The sequence below is a fragment of the Anguilla rostrata genome, chromosome 1, assembly GCF_018555375.3.
Source record: "Anguilla rostrata isolate EN2019 chromosome 1, ASM1855537v3, whole genome shotgun sequence".
NCBI lineage: Eukaryota > Metazoa > Chordata > Actinopteri > Anguilliformes > Anguillidae > Anguilla > Anguilla rostrata.
The window spans coordinates 51,796,723-51,808,212 of NC_057933.1; the positions used below are offsets into that span (position 1 = coordinate 51,796,723).

The following is an 11,490-nucleotide window of genomic DNA, read 5'->3' on the forward strand; positions in this document are numbered from 1 at the left end:
TCCACAGGGGAAATTGTGTGTTTGAGGATTTATGGATAGCACAATCCTGGGATTACGTCACCTCTCCAGGCCATCTGGCTGGACAAACGACGAGTGTAGTGGACAGCTGGAGCCGGCCAGGGCAGGAGATGAATGGATCGTCAGATCCTAGAGAGAACCTACTGTAATATACTACCCTTATGAAGGGTTTCAATTAAAGTTCAGTTTAAGTTGTATCAGAGTTACACCAGAAATAGTATTACCCACATGTAGAAGTTCAGAAGATAATGTTGAATAAGCATTCCATTAAAGTAGAGAGGAGGGCTAAAGAGTAGAAAGATGCCCTGAGCTAATATCCATAGATTTTGAATGAAATCACCCATTTCGCTCAAAACTAGGTGGTGACACTCCGTTAGGTGACACCCTGTGAATACCATATCTGTAGAGCAGTGCAGGAGTGATCCCCCTGCAAGGCCGTTCCTTTCCACATGCAGATCTTGGGAGGTTTCAGTGAGAACGTTTGTGTCTGGTTCGTCTTCCGCTGCGTAGCCTTGCACACGGTGACATGGCGGGGCTTGTTATGTCAGGGTCAGATCGACTCGTCTCTGACTCGTCGATTGTCTCTCAGTAACCATCTTTCAGGGGCGGGGGGTTCCCATCATTAGTCATGTCCAGGACAGGCACGATGCTACAGTCTATCATGCCTGTATGAAGCACGTATTGCTCTCGGAGTGTAGCAGAGGTAGCGGCTGTCAGTGGAAGAAAGCTACGGAAGCCTGATGGGTTGTTTTGGATTTGCTCCAGAAAGTTGAGGATGCTGAGAACACTACATTGTGGAAATAAAGAACTGTGAATCATTAATCACAGTAAGAAGGTAGCAAAAGGGCGAATGACAGACAATGCTGCTCCAAGCTGTTTCTCAGTGAACATTTTTTTTTTTTTTTTTTTTTGTGAAAAGTCCGTGAAACACCATCTGGGCTTTCGGGTGAAAACCCATCAGCATTTGGTTGAAAAGTGAAAGTTTTCTAGCCAATTAGGACCGTTCTGTATCCAGGTAAAAGCTGAGCTATTCAGACATTTGAAAAAGAAGTACTGCTTGGGTCTGGGAACAACTGGTGCTCATTGGTAAGGCAGGTAGAACAACAGGCCTGGAAGAAGACACCGCCTCTCGAAAGTGAATAAATTTAAAAAGTGCAGTACTAAGGAAAAAGGCCAAGGTGCTCTGTCTCCAAGTGAAACAATGGATAAAAAGCCTTTATTAAATTGGCTAGAACAAGGCAATGAAACAGACCAATGAGTACCGACACTAAGTCTTCATCAGGGTCCTAAAAACAATAGGTGGCACAAACACAAGGACTGTTGTTCAGCATTTGTAAAAACCGGAGCTATATTGGAGTAAACCTAGTCTGATTATGTCAAAATGTCTCTCAACCTAGATTTCTACCCCTCTAGACATCTAGATTCTTGGTTTTTCTGACTGAGTTGCTGCACTGCTCAAAGTTTCCTTCTGTTGAAGGGCATTTAGAGGAAATGGAATGCAAAGCAAGAACTTCATGTCTTATATGGTAACAGTAACCTGTCAGATGCACCCTCAGGCAGTTCCATCACCCTCATTTGAAACTTACCGGTGGCTTGAAAATAGGGTCTGTAACAGCAATGCTACATTAGTATCAGCTTGTTAACTAGTGCCAGTACAGAAAGGATCACACCATGTTTTAATAGCTAGGCTATTTAAAAGTGTAAAGAATGCTATAGATCTAGCCTAATACCCTGGTTCAAGCCGACGATTAGCGTTTTCTCAGGTGAGCTGATTAAAATGGCGTGTGCTTTGTTCAGTTGAATAACATCAAACAAACTAAACCACTCACATCATTTATGTCTGGGGAAAAATATGAGAAAAACAAATATGAAAAGCGAGAAAGTCTAAAATATATAGCATCCCTCAGTATTCCATACCACTTTTTATTCGTATTCAGTCTGCAAGGGGTATTTATATTTTATTACAGGAGCCATTGGTTGAAAGAATACTAAGCCGGAGCATTTTCAAAATTCCATTAATATTTTATGTTTTCATTTGGGATTTTCCCTTCCTTTTAAGCTTTGAACAGTCTGGAAAGCCATCATATAATTTTTCGGTGCCTTCTTTCAATAAAAGAATAGAAGAGCATTTTTTTTAAATTTGACAATTGAATAAAATCATTTTGTAGCTTGCTCCAGTGGTTCTGAGCTTTCCAATACATTGCTTCGAGGGTTGCTAATAATAGGATTTTTGTTTACGTGATGCCGAATTTGAAGGAAGCACTTTGAACACACATATTGAATCAGAAACACTCCAGTTATGAAACAAGCTGTGTTTCTCAAAGACTCATGTTCAGATACAGCTGGTGGAATGAGTACATTATTTCAGTGGGTTGTCTCTTTATTACAAATACCATTTATCACTTGTATTATACAAGCTTTTTTGTGGTGATGAATATGTTCTCTGTGTACGGTTAGCATGTCAAGTGTGGAAACTTAATGCATGTTCTCTCCCACTCACTGTTAGGCCCTCATGGGTTGCTTTAACAAACCTTATTTGCGTATGCATACATTTCCCTCCATGAAGTTTGTGACAGACATATTTTTTCTTGGCACTGTTCTCCACAATTTTACATTTCTAATCGAGCAATTCTCATGTAAAGTGCGCACTCTCAACTTTTATAAAATCTTGGATTCACCATGTGGAAACTACAGCACTTTTTTATACATAACCCCTCCCCCCCCATAATTTTTGGGACAAATGGCTTCACAGGTGTTTCTGATTAGTGCAGGTATAAGAGTGCTATCAGTATCTAGTCTCGATTCAAGGCTTTTTATTGCCTTTGTAGTCTTTTATTGGCGTTTGTCAAAATGTGGACCAGAGTTCTGCCAATGAAAGTCAAGGAAGTGATTATGAGGCAGAGGAATCTTTTTTTTTTAAACAGTCAGAGATATAGGCCAAACCTTAGGCTCACCAAAATTAACTGTTTGGAACATCATTAAGAAGAAAGAGCACTGTTGAGCTCAGAAATCACATAGGGCCTGGTAGGCTAAGAGCTCTACAGTTGATGACTGAAGAATTCTCCCCATTCTCACCTCAAGCACCTGTCTGACAGATCAGATACACTCTTCGGGAGGCAGACATGGATGTGTCAGTGATTGACTACTGCTACCGCAGAAGACAAAGGCTACACTGCAAGGTGCAAAAAACTATCAAAAATAGGATGGTCGGGTTACAGTTTGCTAAGAGTTCTGGAGAAAGGTCTTGTGGACAGATGGAACCAAGATTTGATGACAAATATAAAATTGTGGTGTACAGAGCCAAAATCAAGAAAAAATATGTCTTTGTCCTAAGTATTATGGAGGACACTGTATATCCTCAGATCTTACCAGAATGTTGTATATACTTTAAATTACCTTTTGCTATAATTCACTATATTTAAATGAATACTGTAGCAGAAGAAGTTCCTAGATTTACACTGAGTCACTGCCTAGTTTTCCCTCTAATGTGTCTAAGTCATGCTGTGGGTGTGGCTTCTGTAACCCCACCCGATTCATAGATCCTTGGTGGGCTTATAAGGGGCTTCGTTAGTGAGAACAATGTGGCTGTTCACCAGTTTAAGGGAGGCACCATCTCAGCTGTGATACTGGGAAGGAAAAAAAGATCTCCTGAAGGATCGACATGAATAAAACATTTAACGCAGCGAAACAGGAGGATGCTTTGTTCGCGGGCCCGTGGGTGCCTCTCAAAGCAATTGCGAATGCCGCTACAACGGATTTGTTCAGCGCTTAGGTGGGTGTCAGCGGTCCGGGGCCGCATACCTCTCGCGGTTCGAAAATGCCTCCCGTGCCTGTGTCCCACCACTTCTCTGCATGGCTCTTATTGTTGTCCCGGTCAACCCCCTCTTGCCCTCAATGTGGAGCCACAAAGCGCAGCGTCTTCTGCAGGCCGTGAGGCCGGCCCACCTCATGCATTCCTACCCCATGCTGGCCGATGGCTGTGGGTGCTGCTCAAACCCCCCCCACCTGCAGTAGACGGCAGATGCCTTGCGGTGGACATGACCGAGTGAATAACCGTACCCCCCTCACTCTGTGTCATCTCTTTCATCTTTATGTGACTGAAGACCCATTTCCTGAAACCCAGGTTGTGCTCAGTAGGACATCGTTGAGTGATATCTCAGAAACGGTTGCCCTGGCACCCTGACCGCCCTTTGATGTCCTTCCCCAAGGAAAGTGGGATATCCCTTTATTTCATGTTGCTGGACTCCTGGAGCCACATGAATTACTACACATTAAGCCAGTAGCCATTCTTAATGGAATGTTTTTTTTTTTCAGTTCATTATTTGCCACAATGCACAAACGAATAGATAGATACTCCATTGTCCTCCAAGAGGATACTTTTACCATGACTGGTATAGGTGACCAATGTAGATTCACATTCACACCACTTCAACAAAGGCACATAAAACATGAGAAACACTAGGGAAAAACATGGGCACATTCACTGTTTAAACTTTTTTAGGAAAATGACTTTTTTGTAGAGTCAAGATTTGAAATGCAAGACTACTTAATTTGTAAGTTTACAACCCTCTTACATTTAGCAGAGGTCCTGGACAAGCTTGTATGTGTTTTTTTCCCCCTCTGAAAGTAGATTTATAAACACTAACATCTGCTGATGAGGTTGATGGAGCTCTCTCAGTTAACCTCCAGGCATGGGTATCTGTAATTGATCTGACCTTCACCAATGGTGGTGTGTGCCACTAGTAGCACACCCTCAATTAACACTGTCCACACTCATTCTACGACAAATACTGCCTAAGATCTGTGATAGTGGTCCATCAATCTCGCCACCTGTAGGGACAAGTTAATAATTGAGCAGGCCATGGCAGCAGGTCACGAATATTATCTGACAGACGGGAAGTCTTTGACGATAACATCAGCGAGGTCGTGTCCACCTGAGATTGCTTTTCTGCCCATTGGGCCAATCACTGAATGGCACTTCTGACATCCTTGGCACTTCAGACATTAAGGTTCAAAAAGTAAAAATTGGATTGTATTATTTGAAAAGCACTTAGGGGAAATTAAACAGGTGTCTTGAGAAAAGATTGTTGAAGATCTGCATCAACTGAAAACGACATTTTCTTTCTTCCTCATGATGCAACTGAAGCGCAATAAGAAAATATGTTTCCAGCGCAGACACTTCACCTATGTTGATGTGATAATAATGTAAATGATATCCCTCTGTGTTGTTTTGCAGTGGGCTCGAAGAACATCAAAGCAAACCCTTCACAAGCATGATTTTCTTAATGCCCTGCTGTATACTGCTCCTCCGAGTTTGTTCTGTATGCTGTTTTATGCTTATCGATTTGCTTTGATTCTCCACTATTTTCTGTTGTGTTGCTCACCTCCTTTTAAACTCTGGCAAACTTTTCTCTTCTGTTGTTGTTCTGTTGTACTCTGCTGTGTCGCTCTGGGGGCGAGCACCTGCAAAACGAATGTAATGTATTCTCTTATACTGTCGCTTTTTTATTCTCTTTGGTTCTTTTTTGTTGCATTTGTATTAAGCTAAATAACCCTGAGTAACCACAGCAGGCAAAGTAGCTCTCAAAGTCTGAGCATATAGGGAATATAAGAGGGAGTCTCACTGCATGGTGGTTAATTCAGTAACCTTCGGTTCACAGCTTTGAAATTCAATGGGAAGAGTTTTGGAAGAAAAGACATTCATCGTCAGCTTTTACCTTCCTTTGCTCAGTGTGACGGAAGAGTCTTCCTCCGCCCTGCCAGTGCTGGCTGCAGAGGTCGAGCGAGTGGGCGGAGCCATCGTGGCACTGTCAGACTCACCCTGCATGATGATGCCCAGCGGCATACCCTCGGTGCAGCACACTGCTGTTTGATTCACTGACTGGAATTCATCCATGGGAGGCATTGATGTAACACTTGTTTTTAATGAGATACACCAGTAACATTTAAGTTGGATTAAACTGTGTAAAAATTTTTATTTTTATTTTTGGTGGTTGTTTGAATATGTGTTGTTCAAGTCACCTGTGCCAGCTGTGGAAAGAATATTCTCTTAGCTTGACATGTACTATTAGAATCATGCCTTCAATGACCAGTGGTTGGTTATTTACAAGCCACCACATCAGGATCCCTATGAAAGTCAATTAGCTGGCCTGTGCAAATAGTGTTTAATTTGAATTGAAAAATCAGTTTGGCACACAATGGATGACCTTGGCATAATTCTAATTTAGATATGCTGTAGGTTATGATCAATATCTGCAGGTTTCACATCTGACCTTGCATAGGTTAACCATAGACCTTAATGGTAAATCTTGGTTACAGAAGGTGGTCTGTTTGTCAGTCAGGACTGTCTTGTTGCAAGGATACTTGAAGCAAAGTGCATTGTAAGAACAGATGTTAAGGGAGTCATTGGACCGGGAGAGGGATTGAAGAGCTGCAGGGCTGTTGCTGACACCCTCAGATGTGTTGTGGCTCAGTTGATGGAACTGTCAGACATCCACCTGAGAGACTGGGCTGTTCCCGGCAGGGTCCTCAGAGGGAGGGAGCGCCCCGTGAGCAGATGGCACTGCGCTGACTGTGCCGAATCCGTGTGGCCGTGGCTCCGGTTGGGTAATCGCCCCGGATACCGTGCCGCACTCTCACCAGCAGCGTGCAGAACCGCCCCGGTTGCCACAGATCACCTGACACTAGAGAGCTCCGCATCATAGGACTTTTGACAACTACCTGCGTCCCCCACAAAAATCATAGTCTCATCATTAAGCTTTCATGTGTTCTTTAGGACTGTGGCAACCTGCCTGTATCCAGGGAAGAAAAGGAATAAAAAGACCAAACTGTCTTTCTTAACTCTTAAGAAAGGCCTTTTTTTGCTTAATTACAAATGTAAGTGCTGCAATTATTGTGCAGTCTTACGTAAGTCTCAGAAAGCATTACTGTCTTGTGCAGATGGTTTTATATATCCTAACAAAGTGTGTTAGCACAGTCGTTCCTGCAGGCTGCTTGTATAATTGTACGGGTCCAAGGCCACTAATGCAGCATGATCCACATTTCTGCAGGTCAGGCTTTCGAGCCTGACCCTCAGGCCGCTGGATTTAGCTGTGAGTGCGATAATTGTCATTTGCCAGAGATAAGGAGAATGCCATCTTGCTGGCCAGAGGGTCTACATTTCTACCAGTCCATTCTGAACAGCATGACTAGCAAATGGGAAATGGACGTGCTGCAGGGCCATTTGCACAGTAGTCTGCTTCTCAGTAATCAGACAGACTTCTCCAGGCTGCGAGATCGCATCGTTTTTATTTGTCCCTTTGATGTGTTTATTTACAGAGGCATACTGCTATATTTTAGTAATGTCGGCATATACATAGATTTTTCCTGCTATAATTTTTATACTGGAACATTGAAAAGAACTGACCTGGAATACATTTTATCACTTAGGGGGCAGTTCTTCCTCTGAGATTTACACAGCACACATGCTTGTGGATTTATTGGTGCAAGCAAAGACATTAGACACATCCTTTTTCCTTTTAAACATAAAAAATTTCTGTGTACACGTGTGCGTGTATACGCGTGTGCGAGTGGGTACACGTGCATGTATATGCGTGTGTGCGAGTGCATAAGTATGTGTGTGCGAGTGTGTATGCGTGTGCGTGTGTGAGTGTACGCATGTGTGTGTATATGCGTCTGTGTGCGAGCATGCGTGTGCGAGTGTACGCATGTGCATGTATATGCGTCTGTGTGCGAGCGTGTATGCACGTGTGTGCGCAAGTGTGTGCATGTATATGCGTCTGTGTGCAGGCGTGTGTGCGCGCAAGTGTATGCATGTGCATGTATGCGCGTCTGTGTGCGAGCGTGTATGCGTGTGTGTGCGCGAGTGTACGCATGTGCATGTATACGCATGTGTGCATGAGTACGCATGTGCATGTATACGCGTGTGTGTGAGCACGTCCAACCTCTTCACACTCCCACACAATGGTTCCGTCAGCAGGCATGAGCCTGAGGGAGATTTTTTTTTTTTTCCCTCTGCTCCTCAGCACGATGTCCTGCTGACATCATGGCAGCCAGCAGGAGCTTCTCCATAACCCAGAGAGTGCTGGAGAAAAGAGACAAAACTCTTACTCGCTCGGACTCAAAAGAGCTGGAGGCCATTATTTTTACTATTATTACTGTTTATCATTATGCACATCAACTACAATGAAAAATGGGCCAATTATCAGGTATAAGACTTGGGCTGGGGGTGGGGGGAAAGTGAAAGCATGTTAGTCTGTAGAGGTCTATGTCCTTGTGAGGCCTGTGATAGTGTTAACAAAACAGTAATATAACAATTTTCGGATTTGCCAGAGAACGTGCTGGTGCTTTTATCGTCTTGGTCACTGCCTCGTCTGAGAGACAGTCAGACACACTTGTCTGGGTTGTCTGAGCTTCACTGAGCGAAGAAAAAAACCAGAAATGATGCTTTCTGGAGTTTTGGATTACAGTAATGGCACTTCGTAGCATGCTCATTTATCTTGTTCTATGCTACTGCTTTTGTTTGGTTTTGGGAAAAGGATAAAAAATGATAAAGGCACATGAGATGTGTCTGATAAGACAATATATGCTCATGTGGTTCTGCTTCAGAGTGAACTATGGCACCTTAATGTGGTCATTACAAAAATAATCACTCATCATATCTGACATTCAGTGCATTGTGGTCTAAGGAAAAGGTCCAACATAGGGGCGACATAGCTCAGGAGGTAAGAGCGGTTGTCTGACAGTCGGAGGGTTGCCATTTTGATCCTGGGCTTGTCGAAGTGTCCCTGAGCAAGACACCTAACCCCTAATTGCTCCCAACGAGCTGATTGGTACCTTACATTGCAGCCTTTCACCGTTGGTGTGTGAGTGGTGTGATGGTGAATGAGAGTGATCATGTATGTTTGATAAAGCGCTATAAATGCATCATTTACCATTTACCATTTAGGTCCAAACCAGAAAAAGATGGCTGCAACAAGTCACAATCAATTTGGGTATATGTAGAGCTCCCTCACTGTTGGATCAGTAGTTTTCTGATAAAGCAAATATATTTCACCACAAAGTATTAATTATTAAGTATTAGTATAATGTTTCTTCATTTTTTATCAAATCAAATTGAATGGCATAATCCATTGAATGTTCTAAATTGTCGTTTTTTATTTCAGTGAGGTCAAATCGAGATAGGATGTGGTACGGAGGGCCTTTGGAGTTTATTAAATTGGCAAAGTATGAGTTACAACACAAAATATACGAGCTATACAAGTCAGAAAATAATTTTTTACTGGAAGTACATTACAGATAAAAAATGTCCTCTTGGTTAATAATTCTGAAGAGATGAAAGGGTTATATTTATCCGTTTTTACTTTCTTTTTCTCCATCCGTTTTTACTCACGGAAAGTACCTGCAACTCATTGCCTCACAGTGAAATAAGATAGGCTTTAGCACCAAGCTCAACAGAAGGCATGGATAAGCACATCAGTGCGAGTGAAGCTGGCCTTGGAACAGTTCTATGTGATAAAGAGGTCCATGAGGCCTGGCAACTCTAGAATGCCTGTGTAAAATTCCCCTGATCTGGGACAATATTATTCAGGTTCAGTCTCTTTTTCATTAGTGTTCATTGGTCCCATATGAGGACAAGTTGTGATTAGTGAAGTGGCTGTAATATGCAAAGGTCTGTGAGGTTAAGTCGTAGAGGTGGTAATTGCAGTGAGATTTGGAGGCAATTCGACTGAAGTCTCCATAGGATGCTTTTGAAAGCTCACAAGTTCTCACACAGCCAACTTGATAGCCCTCTTAGGAAACCCATTTACAGGTTTGTTCATTTGAGAATTGCCAGTGTGAGCATAACAGTTTCACATTACTTTCTTGTTTTTGTTTGATGGATAATTCATTTACACATTTAATACCTTCTATTATTACCGAGTGTTGTATTCCCCATAGTAATTCTAACTTGCATGATCTGCTGGAAAACCACCAAAAAAACATTCTGTGCTTAGTTTTTTTTTCCTCATCTATTTTATGGAAATAATTTTGATGGTGGTGAAATCTCACATAATGAGACTCTATCTGAAAGTAAACAAGTTGTGTCTTGCTTTATCTTGCTTGCTTAAATGGCTGTCTTATCTTTACCATTTTCAATCGTGCAATTGAAACGGTATTGGCAACACACTGTCTCATCATCCAGGACAGCACAACTGTTTCCTAGTAACCTTTGAATATCAGGATTTTTTTTTCCGCCTTCATGCTGGTTGAATCCCCAAACTCGTTTCTATAACGGCGACTTTGGTAGATCAGATGGCATTAAGATTCCATTTGGCTGTGCAGTCATTCCTAAATAAGATAAGTGTCATGATGCTTGTCATTTCAAATCCATACTTAGATGAGTTATTTTTATGACACAGCTCGCTTTGTTCCTCAGAAATAACTATGCAAAAAGGAAGGAAAAAACAAAAACAAAACAAAGGACGACTGTTAAAAAAATGTTAGTATGCAGATACCCTGGTGTTCTGCTGCACCACTTAGCGTAGTACAGTATCGCATTGTTCACTGGGTGTGGATAGCTGATCAATGCATAAGAACCAGTGGAGTTTGCCTCACCATCTCTTAACTAAATGCCATAGATCTTAATATGTCAATGTGTTCCACCTTCCATCACACTTGAACCACTGTTTCCATGGAAAAAACACTTACATAACCTTTAATTTGTATGGTATCCATTTGTTAAAAAAACATCCATACTGTTGTATTTGTTTTGGGACTTTGTGACTTCATATGAAAGAGTTTAAAACAAAGGAGCTGTTCCATTTTTTAAAAAAGAAATGTCTCTTTTCTGATGTTACTTTCAAGCCTGGTGTCGTTTAGGTTCAAATCATGGTACAGCACCCAAAGCGTGTATTTCTTGATGATCAGCGGAGATGGTCTCAAATATCATGATCGGTGACAATTTGCGTTGTTACTGTGCGATATAGTAACATATCTCTAAACGTGTTCACGGTTTTCCACCCCCACCCCCCACCTCCATTTCCAATGAAAGAGGAGAGAATTTTAACAAGAGGCCCTATTGTCCCTGAGGCAGTTCTGCACCAGGCCCAAGTCCATAGATAACCCTTGTTGTTCTTCTTCTTTCAGGCCAGGGTGAGGCAGATGTAAACCAGAACAATGGGAGCCCCTCGGAGAAGACAGCGGCGACTGACTCCACGGGAGCAGGGGGCCCGAAGAATGCCTGGAGCGATGCCAGCGCAGCTGACCCCAACGCCGCCCGCCCCCACTTGGTCCGCCTATTCTCCCGAGATGCCCCGGGGCGGCAGGACAACACCTTCAAAGACCGCCCCTCCGAGTCGGATGAGCTGCATACCATCCAGGAGCACAGCGGAACGGGCACGGAGTCGGGTTCGGATTGCGCAGAGCAAGACGCAGACTAGAGTCGCTCTCTCGTTTTTTTCCTCCCCCCTGACATTTCAAAACCGAGAGACA

At 42.7% G+C, this 11,490-nt stretch overlaps 1 protein-coding gene across 4 annotated transcripts in view; it reads left to right on the plus strand.

Moving 5' to 3' along the window:
- LOC135258215 (myelin basic protein-like) overlaps positions 1-11,482 on the plus strand; it is a 58,168-nt gene extending 46,686 nt beyond the window's left edge. For 3 of the 4 annotated variants that reach the window (XM_064341547.1, XM_064341536.1, XM_064341526.1), the window contains one exon: positions 11,146-11,482. In XM_064341547.1, coding sequence (XP_064197617.1) covers positions 11,146-11,438 — 293 coding nt within the window. In that variant the 3' untranslated portion in view covers positions 11,439-11,482. Of the gene's footprint in view, positions 1-5,678; positions 5,990-11,145 lie in introns of those variants that run through there. The other variant, XM_064341557.1, reaches the window with a different exon arrangement.
- The last annotated feature ends 8 nt before the right edge of the window (positions 11,483-11,490 follow it).